General features: G+C 40.6%; 1 protein-coding gene across 1 annotated transcript in view; it reads right to left on the reverse strand.

Moving 5' to 3' along the window:
• Window positions 1–12667, reverse strand: part of HCN1 (hyperpolarization activated cyclic nucleotide gated potassium channel 1) — a 302469-nt gene extending 289802 nt beyond the window's left edge. Inside the window, exon 1 of the mRNA XM_070411883.1 lies at window positions 12251–12667. Within this exon, the coding sequence (XP_070267984.1) occupies window positions 12251–12648 (398 nt within the window). The 5' untranslated portion in view covers window positions 12649–12667. The remainder of the gene's footprint in view (window positions 1–12250) is intronic.
• Window positions 12668–21270: the final 8603 nt, after the last annotated feature.

Below are 21270 nucleotides of genomic sequence, written 5' to 3' on the forward strand. Positions count from 1 at the left end.
ATTAAAATGGATTTTACTCAAGTATTCTAGTCAAATACTATTTCTCATATAACATATTTTTATATGGATTTGAAATCTTCAAATTTGGATATATAATTTATATTTTTGGTTTTTGTATCCAGTCATTTTTTTTTCTATTTTATATCCTCCATCACAGTCGTTAACATTTAGGAAAGTTACTGATATATTTTAATATATTTATCTTATAATCAGCCACCTTACTAAACTTTAGAGTTAATTCTATCATTTCTCGGTTGGTTCAACCACCTTCTTAAGGTAGGTAAATAGCCTATGCAAAAAATAATTTATCTCCTCTCACCCCAAATATATTTCTAGCTATAATGTTGTGCGTTGTTGCCCTTGCTGACCTGCCCAGAACCAATCTCTTTTCCATACCAGATGACAAGGTCTGGAGCCTCAACACCAAACCACTTGCTTGACTTGGAATCCTCTCTCTCTCAAGGTGAGACTGTCTAACTACAGCTCTGATTATCGAATGGCTTGTCCAAGCTAAACTGCCTTCCCATATCTTCCATACACTGTTTTTAGTATCATATTTCTGTGTACATATATTAAACAGTTTGGGCAGTCTTAACTAGGGGTCCAAAAATCAACGTACTCGAAGGGAACCCCCACCTCTGGAAATCACAGACAACATTGTATGGATATATGCACTTTATCAGGGCAAAGGGTCCACAGCCTTCCTTTGATTTTGTAAGTGCTCTACGAGCCTGGAAGCCTAAGTAAGGCAAATGGATGCCCATGAATGATTAATATAATCAATAGTTACTGTTAACAGAATTATGGGTTATTTATATTGCTTAAGACATATGCAGCCATAACTAGTTGCTTTTAGCATATATCTCTACTATTTTATCTGAATAAAAATACACCTAAATCCCAAGCAATATATCTGTTTTTAATCTTCTTTTGTAATTTACTTACATGATTAGCCAAGACAATTGCCAAATTTATTGCTCAGAACAAAGAAGCTTTATAAACATAATTATTTAAACAACGAATGACTCCTCTATAGCAAATATAGCTAATACTCATTCCCTATAGGCACTACTCAGAAAACTTGCAAAATTCATTTTCTCAGCCTCTGATCATGCCTCTCGAACAACTAAGCCTGTGCAATTTTAATTAGGGATATTTTCTTCCAAAAAAAACCCCAACAAAAACAAAAAACAAGGCTAAACATTCTCTAAGGGCAATAAGTGGCATCTGCTCTAAAATGAGGTTTAAAAAAAGATTTAAAAATCATTGTTTCAAATTCACAATCTTTCTTAACCCATATCTCTAAATAACTGTTTTTTCATGACTATTAACTTTGACAATCAAAAAGAATGTAGCAAGTTATGAATCATCTTATTTGGCTCAGATATAACGTTTAACTGATTTGAAACAAGATCCCAAATGGTACAATTATGCCATTTTCTGATGAAAATAAAGATGAACAGAAAGGAACACATGCAATGCTATTAGAATTTTCTCTAAAAGTTATTTATAAATGTTTGATGCTGTGGTATTCTAGACCAAAGTGGGAGGTAATACTGTTACGTCTGGAAAACATTGCAAATAGAGGATGTATTAGAAGTGTCCAAGGCTAGCTGCCTCCTGAGTGATCCTACTTCACAAAGCACACACGGAAACTGCCACCAGACTTCCACCAAGATAAAGAAAACAGAGTAGCTTGTCCCTTGCAGGGCCCTGCCTTCACAGACACATCTGCTGAAGGAATTCTGAAGACTGTCAAGTGTGTGTGAAGAGTCTTTTCTTTCTCAAGTAGTTCACGTGCCCTAATTCTGTTTCAATTTTGCTTTCATAATAATAGCTAACACTTATATAGCATAAGTGCAGAGCATAATTCCTAAGCACTACATATCTAGACACTCTATAAATATTTATAATATAAATATAAAATACATCTCTTCCCCCAAAGCTGATATGATACAGGTATTTTATGGAGGAAAATGAGGAAACATTTGTCAAACAGTTTGGAAATTAAGGCCGGGGTAGTGGAGCTGGGATAATACCCCAAACATCCTGGCTCCAGAATCTGTGTTCTTAGAAAAACTATATGTTACCTCAAAGCCTATAGTATTTTTTTAAATTAAAATAGTATTGAAGGATTATTAAAAGAACATATAAACCCTGCCCCACTCCTTTCACTCTACACACACACACACACTCTTAATTCAAACACCCCAATTGTTCCTTTGGCTATTTAATGTGTAATTTGCAATTGATAAATAAGCTGTAAACCCTGCTCATTTCCAAGTATGGCACATGAGGATTTTGATTTCTTACCGCTCCCAATCTTCATGCACCTTTCTCTTGCCCTCCCAGAATAAATAGACCACACTCTTTGCTTAAATCAACTTTTTGAGACTATGGTTACCAGGTTAAGTGGGATTCACTGTTGAGCCAGACAATGCACTGTGACTTTTCCCCCTTTTTTATGCATCTTCAAATCATTCTGGAGTTGAAAAAGGTCTTTCATTTGCTAGTATTCAGTGTACCCTATAGGCATTTATATCAATGTCCAAAATATCTTGTTCCAAATTATCTCTGGAACACTTATTAACATTACTTTTCAAATGTTGAAATTCATCAGTTTTTTTCTTTCTCCTGAAGGCCTTTTGCCAGACCCTCTGCTCTCCTGCCCCATTTAGATTGGTTTCCCTCAAGACTCAAGATTGCTCCTCAGGCTTTCTTTCAGGATTACTCTTTGTTAGAGCCCATGTCTCCTCTTCTGTCTTCACATGATCTTGGTGTAGGTCCTCGTTTTGCCAGAGCACATCATGAAAAGGACACAGGAGTGGTGAAAATTTGAATTCTTGAATTTTGAATGTCTTTAATCTTCATATCACAGCAGGGTACCAAGTATTTTAGAAATCACTTTCTCTCAGAATTTTGTAGACTGTGGAAAATAGAAAGCTAATGGAGAAATTAGAAAGCTAATGGAGAAATTAGAAAGCTAATGGAGAAATTCATAAATCCTCATTGCATTTAGCTCACTGTATGTTTCCAGCTTCCTAATATGTAACTTTCTCTTTGGAGAGTTTCAGGATTTTTTCCTATTGGGTGGAGTCCTACACGTCTGTGCAGTGATTCTTGGTGGAGCCTTTCACAAGCTGAGCACTCTGTGAGTTTCTCAAAATGACATTTCACTCCCTGCTGTCCAAATATATTGTTTAAAATGTCTATGTTAATTCATATGTCCATTTTCACAATTTTTTTTTCTTATTCTGGAACTCTTCTTATAGATTTTGACTTTATAAGTTATCCTATATTTCTTTTCTCTTTTTTCCTTAACTATGAAAGGTCTCCTAGACTTTATGTACCAACTTATTTTATCCAAGTGCTCTTTTTTATTCTTGGGTTACCATTTCCATAGCACATTGTTATCTATGTATATAAAACCCTAATATGCAAATCAACCGAACAGTGAAACAACCGCCAGAACAACTGGTCGCTATGATGTGCACTGACCACCAGGGGGCAGATGCTCAACACAGGAGCTGCCCCCAGCCTGCAAGCCCCAACAAGCAGCGGTGGTGGGGGTTGGGGCTGGCGAGCGGGCAGCACCAGGCCAGCCAAGGCAGGTGGGAGTGGGGGTCCCCAATTGTCCCACTGGTCACCTCGCAGATTGGCCCTGATTGCCAGCAAGGCCTAGGGTTCCTACCCGTGCACAAATTTCGTGCACCGGGCCTCTAGTTATATAGATAAAATGCCTTCCTGAAGATATCATTGATAGAGTATTTTTAATATTGTAATTTCTCCTTATCCCAAACGCCTCTGTTCTCTGGATTTAATTTTGCTATACGATTAGGCTTTCTCTTTTATGATGGTGATTTGTCTCCAAAGTCTCCTAATCTTTTCTTTTCAGATCATATTAGATGATGGGATATGAAGATAAGATTACAATCTCTATGTGCATAGGTGAGGCTTTCTGCAAGGTCATTAGGGAATAGATAACATTTTTATTGGAAAACCTTGAAATGTCTCCCACTGGAGGCATTTTTCTCTGATTTCCTGCCTGAGCAGAACGGACCTGACTCAGAGCATTCTCATGGCAGAAATGAGACTTCTGGATTCGCTAAGGAGACCCTTATTTAGACCTTCTGGGTCCAGCCTGTCGTTCCTGGAAACTATTTCCTAACCAGTAACTTCACGTCCTGAACACTTCTGGGGTTGAAAGGTAAAGGATTGTGGAAGTGGAATAATTTCTCCATTAGCTTTCTATTTTCCAAAATGCTTTTGAGATCTCTTGTTCTCTACTTTCTCTTCTTTCTTCTATTTGTCTATGTATCTGTCTTTATTTCATATATTTTGCAATGATTTCAAGAGGGGAGGAAAAATAAATGATTAGGTTTGTTCCACCATGTTTTTATGTAGGTTTGGAGAATTATTTATACTGGCAGCCTTGTTTCTTTTTAGGTAAAAGAGCTGGAGGTGAGAACTAAGACTCAGAAGGGCCGAATTCCTTGCCCAGTTCTTACACTCCGTCTACATCACCGCATTCACGCTGCTAACTGCCTGCAGTTAGTCAGTTGTCTGTATATTGGGCAGGAAAATGTAGCAGTTGGGACATATACTTGCAGGTGGCTGTAAGGAGGGCATGCCAGGTGTTACTGTAGGGAAAAAAAGGCTTTCTTTGTCTGGGTTTATTAATGCTAAGATAAAAGGTGTGCACACCCTGGTTGGAGACTAATTCTTTGTCCATTCATTCAATAATATTTGTTAAAAGTCTGTTATGACACTTCTATGATAAATGAAATATATCATATTTCACACAAAAAAAATTGTATAAGAATGTTCCTGTGGATAGTATTCACGATGACCAAAAAAAGAACATTCCAGATTTCCATCAACTGATGAATGCATAAATAAAAGTTGGTATAACCATTCAATGGAATAGTATTCAGCAGAAAAAGGAATAGAGTACTGAAACATGCTACAACCTGGATGAAACTTGAAATCGTTATGCTAAGTGAAAGAATCCAATAAGAAAAGACTATATAGTATATGCTTCCATTGATATGAAACGTCCAGAATAAAAAGAATCTATAGGGGCAGAAAGTATATTAGTGTTTACTGAAAGCTATGGGGGCAGGAGGAGAGGAGGAAGATAGCAATAAGTGCTAATGGGTATGGGGTTCCTTCGCTGAGTGATAAATGCTCTAAAATTCATTTTGGTAATGGTTGCAAAATATGACCTTACTAGAGAACTTTGAATCATAAAGTTAAATGAGTGAGTTGCATAGTATGTGAATTATATCTCAAAACCTGTTTAAAAATAAAACATCTGAGGAAGGTGAGCAGGAAAAAAAGGATACTATGTGCATGTTTAAGACATTAGGAATATAAAAATGAATGGAGCTTAAATTCTAATGGAGGGACATACTTAAACATAATTATAAATTATTATTGAAAAAAGAGGCCTGGATAGAAAATGGAAAGGAAAAAGGTGCTGAAGGTGATCACAATGATTAAACTGAAATACAGTTGACAAGGATAAACTAGCTATGATGCAGAATGATGAAAAGTGAAAAGAAAATTTCAAGCAGTGGGGTGAAATCACACTAAAATAAAACAAGCAGGCGAGAACTTGGTGTGTTGTAGGAGCTGCAAATTCCCCCATGTGGCTGGAAGACAGGGAGAAAGCAGGTGGAGTATGATGAGGTTGCAGGGATAGTTGGAATTATGCAAGGTCTTGTAGCTATGGAAGGTTTGTCAAATGTATTCTAACAGTAATGGGAAACTTCTAAAGCAGCAATTTTCAACTGGTGTGCCGTTAGAATTTCTAAAACATTCAATAACTGACTGCTTAGTCAGGGGCACTGACCTCTTTTCCCTTAGACTGTCAAATTAAAAAATGACAACAGCCAACACAACAGTAGCCATCAGGTGTGAATGCCGTCTTAAACTATAAATACATAGGTCATATGACATAATTTCATCCTATTGGTCATGCTGCACAATAAGGTTGTGTCTGATTGGTTAATTCTTGGTAACAGAAATCCTTACTAACAAGGATAGGCACCTGACTTTTTAAAAGTCACTTTGGAGAAAAAAAAAAAAAAGTAGACAATCACTATTTCTTTGTAAACCAATAAAAAGTGTACCTATTTTTTTGTCAAATAGGAAAAAATATATATTTTTTCATTTGCTGCAGAATTTTAGTAGTGTATGTGTGCCATGAGGTGAAAATCACTTAAAGGATTTTAAGCAGAATGAGTATTTTGCTAGACATTATATAACGTCACTTGTCTTGCTACTCTATGGTGAACAGAATGGAGGATAGTTCTGTTTCTGTCCAGAACTGCCTGTGCATAGCTAAACAGGAACATCCCCATTGGTGAATCTACATCACTCTTCAACTTTCACAAGTTGTCTCCACTGGTGGCAGTATTATCTGGTAAAACCCCTATGTGTAGAATCTCTAAAATGTTCACAGGCGATAATTCCACTCCCTGAACTCAGCGCAGGATATAATGAAGACTAATGCACAAAGATGTTTGCTGCAGCACTGTATATAACACCAAATACCGAAAATGAACATGGGTATACAAAATGTGTCAAGAGGTGCTACCACTGTCTGTCTAATTAGCCTTACTTCTTTAGAGTTATTGCTAATGTCGGCAAATAAAGCCAAGTCTATGGAAAAAAGACTTTCAAACTGTAAATCTAGGGCATGCAGAATTTTGCTACTTTGCTTTCACTGAGTGGTCAGTTAGTTGGTGAAAGGATTGAAGCATATTAGGGGGAAATTAACTAATAAACTTGAAAAGGGCCATGAAATCAATTGTTGTCACTCAAACTTTGGTGAAATGGTTCAGATACATGCTCAACTCAAAAATAATCAACATATATACAGTATGGAGCAAAAGTAGGCTTATAGTTGTTCATATGAAAAATAATACAATGATTAATAAATAATAATACAAGAATAATCCCTGTGTTTCATGTACTCACAATTGTTAACTTAGTTTTGCCCCACTCTCCATGGTTATGTACACATAATTGTACACAGATATCCCTTGAATAGTTTATATCACACATGTGTACACACATGCACATGCATGTACACGTGCACATACGCGCACACACACACACATGCACGCACACACAGCCAGGAAGGTTTATTTTGCAAAAACAGAAAATTCAACTGAGCATCACCATTTTCCCCTCATTTTTTTCTGTACAGTAATGATAAGCTGTACATCAAGATGCCCTCACAAAAAAATTATTTTTAGAAGAGTACGTAGTGTAAGTGGAAATAGTCGTTTTCCCTAGTGCATGCAGATTTTTTTCTTCATTCCCACTGGCTCTGCTCCTAAACTGCATGGTGTCTGCCTAATTCAGTCTGCTACCTCTTTACACAGAAAGATAAAATGAAAACTTGTCACAGAGCCTGAAAATGTTCAGGAGTCTTCATGAGGCGTCCTTGTCCTTAACAAGAAAATCCTCATCTTAAGCCCAACTGTTTTTCTAAATAATGAAGTGAATTATCTGTTAAACACAAAAATTACAGCCAGATTGGAAAAATGTTCACATGAAAATCACATCAGATATGTTCTGCTTGCCTCCCACTTTGGGACATAGGTTCATTGAGTGGAATAATGAAGAATTACAAATACTATGTAAATTGACTTTTGGTGTTAGTGGGGCTATTTTGGTTTACATTTTTGATCAAGCAGATATAGTTTAATTTGGCTTTGTTAAATAAACCGATGAGAATAATAAGTTCCAATGTTTTTAAAAGTCATTGTTATTCAACATTCTAGTTCATAAATACGACTCCATATACTAAAATATGAATCGGTGGAAGTACATCTTCCCAAGTAGGTTTAAAAGTAGGTTTAAAGGGGAAGTTGCTCAGAAAGAAAATGGAAAACATCTCATAATATATTAATAATATAATAGAACTGTAATGTCATAAATGCAATTAAAGAGTGAAATATTTAATAAAACTTGAAGTTGTATAACTCCCATGTATACTAAGAAAAAGTAACTGAAAAAATTCATACCTCCAAATATTTCCAAAAATTTCACTTTAATTGGGCCTAAAAGCTGTTAGAGCCGGGAAGAAAAAAAAAAAAAACTTAATTGAATTTCTAAGATATAAAAAGGTACATCTAACAGAAAAAAATAAGTAAATTCTTAAAGTTAATTTTGCCTGTGTTGATATGGAAAAGAAAGGAAAGGAGGAGCAGTGCTGCTGGGAGAACAAAGGTAACATAACAATAAGCTAATTAGTCCTTAAACCCCAGAGGGTGGGATTGCTTCCTCCTGAGAGGCTTTTGGAAATAAAAGGTCTCCCCCATTAACTGGAATCTGGGTGAAGGCTCCCTTCCTGAAGGAACATATCAGTGACCCCTGACACCGGTACAGTTGTGAATGCAACTCGGAGGTGGAAACCCAGAAAGTCTCTTCTTCAGGAAGCGACTCCCATCTCTAGGGACCTGTGGCCCCGATGATGCAATAAGCTCTGCACAGAGTTATCCAGACTAATTGATGAAAAGCAGAGGAAGAAATAACATGGAGCTATGAAATCTCCCCAACCTGCAAGATGTTGGCAGGCAATATATATGGAAAAGGAGTATTGTTTTTAATAATGTTGGAATCCCCAAAATAGCCCATAGTCTGGTGATAAATTCTTCCAAAGTAAATTAATCACATAACAAAAACCATCCACGAAAGTACTCTAAGTAGTATTCTTTCAATCCATTTCAATGATTATATCACAACTATAGATGGTCTGTGAAGCACAATGCCTGGCCTGTGTCACTTTTTTTTATTATTAAGTGAAAAGTAAAATGTTAGCTAATAAATATATAATCACTGTTGCTAATATCAAAAAATCAAACTTAATCTCCAAATTAAATATAGAGTATCCCACACACACTTTGAAGAATATAAAGGCAGTGTTTATTAAAATACATTTCATTTTCAACACTGAGCTATCTGCTGTTGAAGTGTGTACACATTGTTTGGCCATACCCTGTATCTGTGTGTTTTGTTCACAAGAAAGTCAATAGATGGTCACTGTGTCCTCGCTATGCAAAGGTCAGTGTGATTTTATTCTTTAAGTAACTATATTTGCCCTCATTTGGATGATTAGAAACCATGGTGTAAACAAAAACGTAAGATTTTTTTCACTCAATTCTCTAGCTCCCCCCCAGTTTTTTTTTAACAGTATGGATAGGATTTGACTCTACTTTCCTCTCTGGAGTTCTCTAACATCCTCTCCTGAGAAAGAAGGGAAATACCGAGACTCTGCTCTACTTCCACTTGAGGTGGGAGAGAACCACCTGCCAGACACAGCGATAGGTCTCCTGGGCCCAGTGAGAGGCACCTCGCTAGCTCTCTGGGAGTCTCAGTGGGAGCACAGCCCTGCCACCGCTGTCCCAGGAAGTGGCAAGGGACCAGAAAGTGGAGAGAAATCATCCGGAGAAGGGAGAGATACTTAGCCACAGTGTTCAAGTCCAGACCTGCCCTGGAGCAGCAGGCCCAGGCTACAAGCAGCAGTGTGGGCTGACTGAGTGTCAGGCTGGCATTGCAGGAATCATAGCTAAGAACCTCCCAGAAAGTGTCTTCCTCAGAAAAGGGCCTTGAGGTGCACAGATCCTGCCCACAACATACCTATTGTGTTGAAGATTACTCACCATTGCTTTTCCTTTAGGCAAAAATACTGTCAGAATTTTGTCTTTCAAATAAGTATTTATGTGATTACCTCCTTAGTTTGTTACTTTAGAAATATTTTAATTATAATTTTTAAAATCTATTTTAAAATATCTTCCAGTTAGTAATTATTAATTTATGTCTGTCATTCTTTTTCCAAGGCAGTTATTCACACATTCCAAACTACTCCGCAATGGAATTTGTTTAGAGTATCAGTTCACTTCTTTGTCATTTCCCATTTCTTTGAAATGCATGATTCCATCATTTGATTTCAATTTCTTCCCTTTTTTAGTAACATTTCTTTCTTTTTAAAGAGATAGCTTGTGTCTGGCAGGTGCGACTCAGTGGTTGAGCATCAACCTATGTACCAAGAGGTCATGGTTCCATTCCTGGTCAGGGCACATGCCCAGGTTTCAGGCTGGATCCCCAGTGTGGGGCATGCAGGAGGCAGCCATTCAACGATTCTCTCTCATCATTGATGTTTCTATCTCTATCTCCCACTTCCTCCCACTTTGAAATCAATAAAAATATATTTAAAAAATAAATAGATAGCTTGTCTCATATGAGTTACTTGGGAAAATGTAGAGAATCTTGAATTTCATTCATTCAAAAGATTTTGGCACACTATTCCAATTCCTGAAAGATAGGGCTATATTTTTATCCAGTAAGTGGTAAAAGTTTAACTGTTTGATATATGACACCATTTTGAAAAATGTAGTCTTTACATGTTGCTCAAAAACATACACGTATCCTTTGAAATCATTTCATTGAGGGTGAAATTAAAGTTTAGCATTTTATTTGCATATAAATACTGAACCAAATCTATTTCAGGAAAGACCATGCTTACTTTTGTTATTAAGACTGAATACTCTTGCCATATAAAGTTTTTTTATGAAAAAAATGGTAATATATGTTGCAACATATTTCCACTGAGGATTGAGAGAGGTAATATCCTATATATAATTTCTGACCTTTAAAATTCTAAAGAACAGGACAATGTTACACACTTTATGACAAGGTCATTTACCAGTTTGTTCCTATAAGTGTCTTCCTAGTGGAGGAAACATACTGGAATATTTAGTAGATCCCTTTAGTATGAACATTCTTTCAATCAAACTCTTAATTTTCTATGGACTATAAATACCGTTAGGTTTCATAAGTTCTCCTCTGGACATTGCTGTGTCTTTGCAAATAAGAACTTCAAAATTATGCACTTCCAGAAATCCATTCACTCTTTGCACGAACAATCGAGGCTACTGATTTCTGAGACAGAATCTATCTCAGACAGTGAGACAGTGGGGCCAGAGTTAGGGGTTTTCCACAGCTAATGCCATTCAGCACTGTGGACAGCTCCCATTAAGGCCTGAAGTTGGTGGCAATTTCCCTGTGTTTCTAAACAGAACTCAAAAGTAATCTGCTTTGTATTGTTATACTTGTTTGCTGTTGAATAGACACCTGCTTAGGCGGCTTAGTGTGCTCGCACACTCCTCTCGATGATTCTTTTTTCGAACGAGTTCAGTTAATTAATTAATTAAGGCCACCCTGATTAGTGATTAGTTTTTCATGTGTGTTTTTCGTGGAAAGCCCAGCTTATGCTGGAGCTAAAATAAAGTGGCTGAGGGTGTGCGCTCGCTAATAAGAGGATCTACTCCGCGACCTTCATTTGATAATCTCTAACCATGCTCTTAAGCGAATGAATACTTGGGTGACAATAAGAACAGGAAATGTCTTCATTTTAAGTCTCCGAGGCAGCTACCCTGACAGCTGACAGCTCCCTGCCCTAGTTCGCCAGCTGGGGAAAACGGGAAGGAGGTTTCTGAAATAGACTTGGAGTCAAGGTCAAGAGAGGGTGTTCCTGTGTTTCAGGAAGGGAGTCTGGGAACGCCCGCGCCTGGTTCAGGCTCCGCTGCCGGGCACGCTCCCGCCCAGCCCCTCAGCGCCGCGGGCGCCTAACTCTCAAGTGTCGGCTGCGGAGCGCAGAACCCCGCGCCCAGCCTGCCGGCCACTGTCCGCAGAAATGCATTAGGATGCCCAGCGCCTGTACACGGGACACAGATGGACACTCCCGGGCCGAGAGCGGCCCGAGGAGCGGGGACCTGTGGGTGACTGTCCCCCAGTGGCCGCCCCAACCTCTGCTCAGCCCAGGAGCGCCTCTTTCCTTTTGGGGAGGGACGCACTTCTCGGGGGAAACGGCACGGAACCCCCCAAACCACTTTCAGGCCGCTTCCTTGCATTGCCATCTCCTAAGGAAAAGTTTCCTGGCACAACTTTGCATCCTCCCATCGGGGTCCCTGTGGCCTTTTCCCCCCATGGGTCCGCAAAGTTGGCGAGGCAAAGGGGAGCTGGTTCCCGGGCTTCAGGAACTCCGTGCTGGGTGGAAACTAGTTGAAGAACGGGTTCAGTCCCAGTGGGGGCACCCACAGCGCCACCCTCGCCCTCCCGGCGCCTCGGCTTCCCTTCCCTTCCCAGCCCCGCGCCCCTCCCGGAGCCCAGCGAGGGCAGCGGCGCCGCCGGCGGGACGCGCGGGGCCCCCGCCCAGGGCGCGCGGAGCCCGTACCTGAAATCGCTGTAGGGGTGGATAATCCAGAAGCCTGCAGTTTTAACCCTTTCCTGCTCCTTCTCCACCGCCTTCTGGCTCCCAAACATGCGGAGGGAGAATTTGTTGACGCCGGGCTGCAGCATGGAGGTGAACTGCCTCTGCATGAAGCCGTACTGCCGCCGGGGTCCCTCGGCGTCCTCCAGGCCCCCGGCCGGCTCATCGCCGCCACCGTCCACCTTGAAGCACACGGAGTTGCCCAGCTCCTTGGCGCCCGCCCCGCCGCCCCCAGGCGGGGTGCCCAGCCCCTTCTCGGCCCCGGTCGACCCCGCGCCCGTCGCGGGCGGCTTGGCGGGGAAGACGCTGTTGCCATCGTCCCGGCTGCTGGACGACGAGTTGGGCTTGCAGCCTCCTTCCATGCCCGGAGGACGCGGCGGGCGGAGGACGGCACGGGCTGCACACTCGCCGGGGGCTCGGCGCTGCGGGGCGGGGGCCGAGCCGGCTGCGCGCGAGCCCGGCTGCCCGTCGCGGCGGCAGCGGCGGCGGCGGCTGCTGCTTCCCGCCCGCCCGCCGGCTGCTCGCTGCGCGCCTCGCTCCCGCCGCCGCCGCTGCCCTCAGTGGCTGCGCTCCGGCTGCGCTGCCGCTGGGCTGGGCTGGGCTGGGCTGGGGCTGCCGGAGCCAGAGCCTCCGCTCAGCCCGCGCAGCGCCGCCCCGCGGCTGCCCCCTGCCGGCCGGAAGGGTCTGCACGCCGCACACTGCTGCTCGCTCCACTTCGGCCCAGCGTGACATTGAACTCCGGAACCGGGGAGACACTTGTCTCACTACACGTTGTGATTGTGGGTGTACAGTATGCAAAGAGGCGAGAGATGGACCGAGCTGGCGGATGTACCGTCACCCCAAGCAAACAAACACCCTAAAACTCGCTTCGCTGAGACATTGTCACCGTGTTGGACCGCCCGTTTGAATGGTGTTACAGATGGGGGAAGGGGCAGGGGGTGGCCGGCTCCGCAGGCAGAAAATGCACGAGTAAAGCTAGATGTACACGAGAAAGTAAGATTTGCCAATGGATGATAAGTTTCATGAGCAGAAGGGAAGTCCAGTGTGTGTGTGTGTGTGTGTGTGTGTGTACGTATGTGCTTTGGAAGGAAGAGCAGACAGCAAAAGCTACTATGTCTGGGTAACCCTGATTTATCAGCCGCTTAGGGCTTTCCAGATGAAGCTCTGTACCCACAGACAACTGACCTCTTTCCACTTATCCCTGCTTATTCTCTCAGAGATCCTTAAGCAGGGGATGGGATTTCTTTCTCCCCAAGGCCACCACACACACCAACACACCTGCGAGCAGGTAGGTCTTCCCGCCGCCTTTACTGAGACAGAAGTGTGCTGGGCAGACCTGGCCGGAGCTGACCTATCTTTCAAGCAAGTTATGTAATCAGGGAAACCCAGTAGAGGCCTGCGAGTTGGTCAGTGTTCGCCTACACCTCGCCGGGAAGCAAAGATGACTTGGTATTTAAGCAGAATGCAAACACCGCTTCAGACGGAAAAAAGTGCTCTCAGATGAAATCTACAGCGTGCTACTAATGCCGAGGCAGGCGTTCTGGGGCTGCTCTTCCTCCCTCAGTGCCTCCCAAACCCCCCAGATTAGCTAAAGGAAACAAGATGAACTGCCAAGGTCACCAGTCACTCTGCAGGGCAGCGCCGCAGCCTGAAGACCTCCAAGGCTCCCCAAATGTCCCCAAACAGTCTTCAGGCTCCCCGGTGAGCTTGGCAGTACATCCCTCTCTTTCCAGTCAGGAGTGGAACAATGTATATTTTAACATAAACCTTAAATGTTATGATAATGTAAAAATATACCACCTAACGTGGTATGCTAACTGAGTTAAAGTCACATTCTCTTTTCTTTTAGCCAAACCTATTTTGTTCTATTTCAACATCATCTTAATCATGACCAGGCAGTTATTTTAGTCAGCATTTTTCTGACACAAGCATTGTCTTCCTGCCCACAGCCTGTTCCAAGGAAACCCTGCCCCACCAAACGTCCCCGGTCTCATGGGGTCCTGTCTGCTACAGACACATTGTGTGGGGAGAGGAACGGGCACCTCAAGGAGAGAATCTGTGACACGCTGGCCACCAATGGCCTGGCATGACAGAGATGAAGCCAACTGGCAATGGGCGAGGTACGGATAAGGACAAAGGAAGAGAACTGGATGCCTTCACAAGGGGTGAACAGGGCAGAGAGAGGGAGCAGAGAACAGGGAAAAGGCAGGGGGAAGCAGGACCAAGAAGCCATTAGGCCCAACTGTGTTCTAATTTTTTATGATTTCCCTCACCATTCTACTTACCACAGCCCATGCTAACTCTCTTTCAGGGAGTTCCATCCTGACTCAGACGCCAAATGTTTTCAACTAACCAAAAGCCAGAACCCTAAGGAAACAGTATAGGTGGCTAAACATCAATGGTAAGAAATAGGGAAAAGAGGGACAGTACTGTGATCTATCAGAGCGGGGACTTTGGAAATGCAAAAGGTCAGAGGAGGACACCAGGTGGCATGGGCAAGGGAAGCCCAGGGGATGGATGAAGCAAGCATGCCTAGAGCCCACCCTTCCCAAGGAAGGCCCCGGCACTCAGGCACTTGCTTCATTAGACCATTCTGCATGCTTCTCCAACCCCTCTATCCTCAGTCAGGAGTGGAACAATGTATATTTTAACATAAATTTTAAAAGTTATAATAATGTAAAGATATACCATCTAACATGTTATGCTGAGTTTAAGTCACTCTTTTCTTCTAGCCAATCCTATTTGTTCTATTTCAACTTCATCTTATTCATGACCAGGCAGTTATTTTAGTCAGAATTTTTCTTGGTTTCAAGGTCTGTACTGAACTAATATGACAGAACTACTAAAAAGCAAGTTTTCAAAATAGAATGAAGAAATAGCTAAATGGGGTCACAAGTCATTGGTGGGTCCAGATGCAGGTTAAGGGTCACTTTTCATTCATTTGCATTCTCAAAATATGCATTTTTAAAATTTAGGGAATGTGTATGATATTCGTTTATTATGGTTGCCAGCAATAAAAAAGTCAAGTTTCTTTACTGTACTTTTAGATTGTTGAGTGAAAGACATTTAGAGTGTGAACTTAAACAAAAACCTTCCTCAGAAAAGAGAGAACTGGCAAGAAGATTAGGAGTGAAAAGTACAAAAGGATGAAAACAATGAGACAGGCAGAATCAGCAAATACATTTTAAAATGGGATTCAGTCGTGAAACTAGACTTCCGTGGCTAGAACAGATACATTTCTTTCATTGTTTAATTGTTCTATTTCGGAACCCACTGAATGAATTAGAACAGTTTTTTGTGTTTGGTTTTTTTTTTTTTTTTTTTTTTTGAGCAAGAAAGAAATCAGGGCCTGATCATTAGCTCAGCAGGGGTGAGGAGATGAGAAACACAGATAAGAGCAAGTTAGGCTCCACTCTCCTTTAGCTTCCCACTCTCTAGCCCAGACCGAAGTTTTACTTTCCCATTGTCATTTCCATTTACCCATTACCTCTCCCTTCCCTAACCCACTCAGACACATGTGGACCACATCCCAAGACAGGCCTGAAATTTGAGGATAACCTCTTCTTAGCATGTTTCCCTGTCTGTTGATTAGAGTGGTGGATATTTTGTTTGTTTGTTTGTTTTTCAGTCATCTTAGAAATAGGACTACCATCATGCTTGACTCTATGTCATTCGATGTCCATGATGTCAAACAAAGTGCCTGGTATTTCGGAGAGACCTAATTTCTGAGGACCCATCTGAGACCATCAATTATGAATTTATTTCATGAGAATGTCCCAACAGTAGTTGGAATGGGTGCTGTTCAGGACATCCCAGGATTATGCATCTTTTAAACAGTTCCCTGTTCCCTTTAATACTCTGGTTAAGATCAAATTGCAGACAACAGCAGAAGATTGATATGAAACAAAAATAAAATCATGCAGCAGATGCAAGCACGTGTGAAATGAGACAGAAAAGATAGATGGGCAACTTGAAGTTTGACAGCTTATTGGAAAAGTCTCAGAGGAACTTAAAGGTTTAAAAAATAAAACACATTAGTCCTCTTAGTAGGATACAGATATATGTTAAACATGCATTTCACATGTAAGGAAATAGTGTTGGCTCTTTCTGTGCTAAAGAAAGCAACTTTAAGAAACAGCGAAAAGAATAGTTTACCAAAGGCAACCTCACAGCCTCTGTGAGTCTGATGCGCAGGAAACTCAATTATCTATCTGGAGAGCATCCAGCAATATCATGCTTAATGTGAGGCATTGGAGCTGCTAAAGTCAGAGCAGGACACTCATACCCAGCATGGCTGCAAAGTGTAATATTTTTAGTTGATAATATTGCTTTCCTGAAGAATCAACTGCATAATCATTATAGTTAATAACAAAATTTAGAATGTAAAAAAAAGTCAACCTAGAAAATTATATTAAAAGTGAAAGGATGGAAAAGTAAGGGTTTTCAATTGAGTTTTAAAAATAGCTATCATACAAAGTACCTTTTCTGACCACAGCAAGAAATTAATATCAGAAATAAAACTGGAAAACTTAAAAATTTGTGAAAATTAAGCAACACACTCTTAAACAACCAATGGATCAAAGAAGAAATCACAAAGAGAGTTGAAAGAACCAGACAAATATACTACATGAAGAGAAAACTACAGACCAATATTCCTTATGAACATTGATGCATAAGTCCTCAACCAAGTAACAACAAACCAAATATAGCAGCATTTTAAAAGAATTATACATCATGACCAAGGGATTTATTCCTAAATGCAAGGATGGTTCAACATGCAGAAATCATTTATTTTAATACACCACAGTAACAGAATGAAGGAAAAACATGTAACATTTCACATGTAAGGACATACAGAGTAATGATTTCAAATGATGAAAAAAGTCATTTGACAAAATCCATTATTTCAAGTGATGAAAAAAATCACGTAGCTATATATGAAAAACCCACAGCAAACATCATATCAATGGTGCATGACTGAAAGCTTTTCCTCTAAGATCAACAATAAGACAAGGGTGCTTGCTTTCAGTATTTTATTCAGCACAGTACTGGAAGTTATGTTTTGTTTAGATATATTTTTGGCTATTAGTTCACTTTGTAGATCACTATTGTCTTCACTACTATATGGAGGATTACAGTGCATGATAGTTATTGATTTGCGTCTTTTACCCTTTTATGTGAGCAGTACTAGTTTTATAACTTCTAGGGATAACGCCAGCTTATTCTGTGCTGGGCGCTGTGCTGTGTGCTCCGCAGATAGCTCACTTTCACTTTGTAAGGTCAATTCTGTCTCCATTTACACCCTAGGATCAAGAGCTTATACACACAAAAATTGACATAGCTTTTATGTGGTGGAGCTACCTTTTACTCATAGTCTCTCTGATTCCAATGCTGTCTGTGACCCTAATTGAAATGATGTACTTATTTTAGTAAGAAGTATATGTATATTTTTCAAACCCATATGTATGTTGGCTTTGAAAATTATTGAATGTCTCATTGCCAGATGAATGAATGAATGAATGAATGAGATGATATGGGGTTAATACTTTGCCAAGACTGAACTGATGAATGTTATTTTCCTTCTTCAAGTCATGTTCCCCTTTGACCTTTCACTTCCAAGGCCAAACCTCCTGACTCATTTCTGAGAGGAGGTGGGTATTATGACAAAGAAGTCATTGATCAGCTCTGAGTCTCAGAGATGACTTTCTCGACCTCTTTAGCAAGAAATCTCAGAGAAAGTCTGAACATGAACTTGCATACTATTACCAAAAGAAATAAAGACTATTATTGGTTTTGCCTCTGAATCAATTAGAATGCATAAATTCAGTTAAAGAAGGTTAATTTTTGTGATTCTTCTCATCCCTAGCAATTGATAAAAAATCTTGAATTTCCAGGTTTTTTTTAACTTATTTGTTTTGTTACCCTCCAAGCCACCTCAGTAATGTCAATTACTTTACACTTATCCATTCATATCCCCTATTCTTCATATTTTTGTAAACAAAGGACTTCATTTAAAATAAATGGCCAGGAATTAGGATACAATTTTGGCTGAAGAAAATAGGGTAAGCAGTTCCACAAAGGACAAAGAATTGACCTCACTGGAATGGAGACATGAATTAAACAGCGTTCCTGCATTCCGAAAAACTGGTGTCCATTTAGAGAAACGTAATCTTTTTGGTTAAAAATATTGGATAGAAATACTTTTTAATCGGTAGGGGCCTTATGTCAATTTTCTTTGTATAATCCCTTTCCCTGTGTTAGAACCCTTTCCTGAGTCCACTGGTTAGAACTAGGCTCCAAATGGCAGAACCCTGCTGCCCCTTCCTCCCATCACAGGTATGGATGCTGGACTCGAGCCAGGGCATGGAGTTTATTCTCCCACACTCTGAGCTCTTCAGCACAGACTGAGAAAGTAGGCTGTTGGCTGCATTTTCTGTGGTAACAATGTAGAGATTCAATCCCTAATTTCTCCCACGAGAATTCCCTCATTTGTGTCTTCTATTTTTATCTATATTTTCTATGGAAATGTTGTGTTACAGAACCAAGGTGATTTCATGCCAAATAATATAGTGTCAATGAAATTATTGAGTCAACATTAAAATTAAAAAATGATTTAAGTGCTTAATGCAAGAGAAAATGGCCCTAAATTTTAGATTTGACATTATTTTTGATAGACAAAAAGGAGAAGAGATACTGATATATTTTTACATGGATCCAAATAGAATTAGGATAAGGAAAGTCCTATTTATGTGCAATATCTTGAAAAATGTAACATTTCAGTCGAAATAGAAGTGGCAATTTATTATGGCATTAACAGATTGATGAAGCTAATGAAATTAATAGATTATATTTAGGTCTTTGTGTAATAAATGAGTCAATGAAGCATCAGCAATGTTGGAGATTGTTAAATGATACAAAAATTATTCAAACAGGCTCATTACTTGACCAAACTCAGGAATAGCAAAAAATGGGAATAAGGCATATTAGTTGTGTAAAGAGTCAGACACTCACAGACTCACAGATTACCAGAGCCAGAAGCAACTTTGGGCAACTAGAATACTGGTCCTAGCATTCAGATGAAATCATTGGAACTATGAGTCATGAATTAATGAAAACCACTTCTTATTTCTTTGGGTGTGGGATGACTTTGGATGGGCTAACACAAATCAGAAGTGATAGTAAACAGTGGCTAGAAAACTGGTGAATGAGCCATCAGAAGCCCACTTGTGTGAAGACTGAGAAACTTCTTAGGAAAGAAGCCAGACACCATGACCCTGCACTACCAAAATAGTCATAAGATAAAGAAGGATGTAGTAGTCTGGAGCTGGTGTCAGTACCTGTCCACCCTTCTGGATGGATCACTGGGCTCTTTACAACAAAGTGTCACACCAAGGGAGAGAAATACCCATTGTAGTCTACACTGACTCACATGTACTCGGCTATCCACTTGCCAAACGCATGTTACTAGGCAGTGTTGACAACATAATGGCTCCCCAGCATCAGAGCAGTACCCTATGAGGGAAGTAGGGGTCATGCGGTCCAACCGGAGATGCCCTATGAGCCACACAGAGGCAGGTCAGCTCCCTGCAAGGTCCTCTGAGCTTCATGGAGCAGCAGCCCACCAAGAGTGGACTTATTGTGAGCACAAAGGCAACAGCCCTTGGGGGCTCCCAGAAAAATGTACTCAGAAACAAAGTGGATAAGAACAAGGAAATGTTGAGTTATTTCTAAAGATAACCTCAGATTTACTCACTAGCTGCTAATCAAGGTGGCAATTTGGGTTAGACAAGGAGTGGCTTTCAAAATCAGGCCTATCGGCACAATGATTCTCTAGGTCAGTGGTTCTCATGCCTCGACCCAATAATACAGTTCCTCATGTTGTGGTGACCCCCAATTTCATTGTTAAAAATTGAACATAATTAAAGCATAGTGATTAATCACAAAAACAATATGTAATTATATATGTGTTTTCCGATGGTCTTAGGCGACCCCTGTGAAAGGGTCATTCAACCCCCAAAGGGGTCACGACCCACAGGTTGAGAACTGCTGCTCTAGGTGAAGATGTGCACAATGTGTTATTATTGTGAACATCGCTGAACATATGTATCTTAAATCAAATGTGAATAATGTAGATTTATAACAAAAATCTGGACGACAAAACAGCACAGCAGTTCTGCTTTTCGATTGTTTTGCTTCATTAGAAAGATAGTAATAACTCTCTCAAGAGTGTATATAAATGGAAAACCCAGTAAGTGATATTAAGTCAGTTCTAGTTATTTGGAATACCAGGAGACAGGTGAAATTGACTTTAGTGATTTTTTTCTTACTTATCGGCATCCACTTCTCACACCTAATGGACTTCCAATTTCATTTTGACAAGTGACCTCCCCCATTACGAGCTGTGTTGGTGGCCCACTGCATTAAGCTTCTTGGTCCCCCCTGCAAAATCTGGCATAAGGGGGAGGATTTTATAAGCAAACCTCTCTTCTCACCATTCCAAGTGAATAAAAAAACACTTTCATTCTCTCTGCGGATTTTGAATCCTCAGTAGAGTGCCATAAGGACAGAAATATATATATATAATTTTGCTTACGCATTCCAGCAATGGCACATGAATGAGACTTTTAAGCTCTTCCTGCCTCAAAATATCCTGCCTATACTTGGTGTATGTGCTCTCCACACTGATTTCTTCTGCTTTCTCTTCAATCTTGTGGATTTGCTTTTTGCTAAAGTTAGTTTCTATGACTTGTAACCAATGATCTTGATACAGATACTGGTGCCAGAAGTGGGATGAAACTATAAACTGCTGGATTCATATGTTTGCATTCCCCAAAATTCTTCTGTGGAAGCCCTAACCCCTAAGGCAATGGACCTAGGAAGTGGCCTTTGGGAGGTGAGTAGTTCCTGAGGATGAAGCATCATAAGTGGTTAATCCCTTACCAGTGAGTCCCAGTGGAGCTACCTCACCCTTCCACCATGTGCGG

Source organism: Myotis yumanensis, unplaced genomic scaffold, assembly GCF_028538775.1.
Source record: "Myotis yumanensis isolate MYYU_CA2020_CCGP unplaced genomic scaffold, mMyoYum1.0.hap1 SCAF_4, whole genome shotgun sequence".
In the NCBI taxonomy this organism is placed as follows: Eukaryota; Metazoa; Chordata; class Mammalia; order Chiroptera; family Vespertilionidae; genus Myotis; species Myotis yumanensis.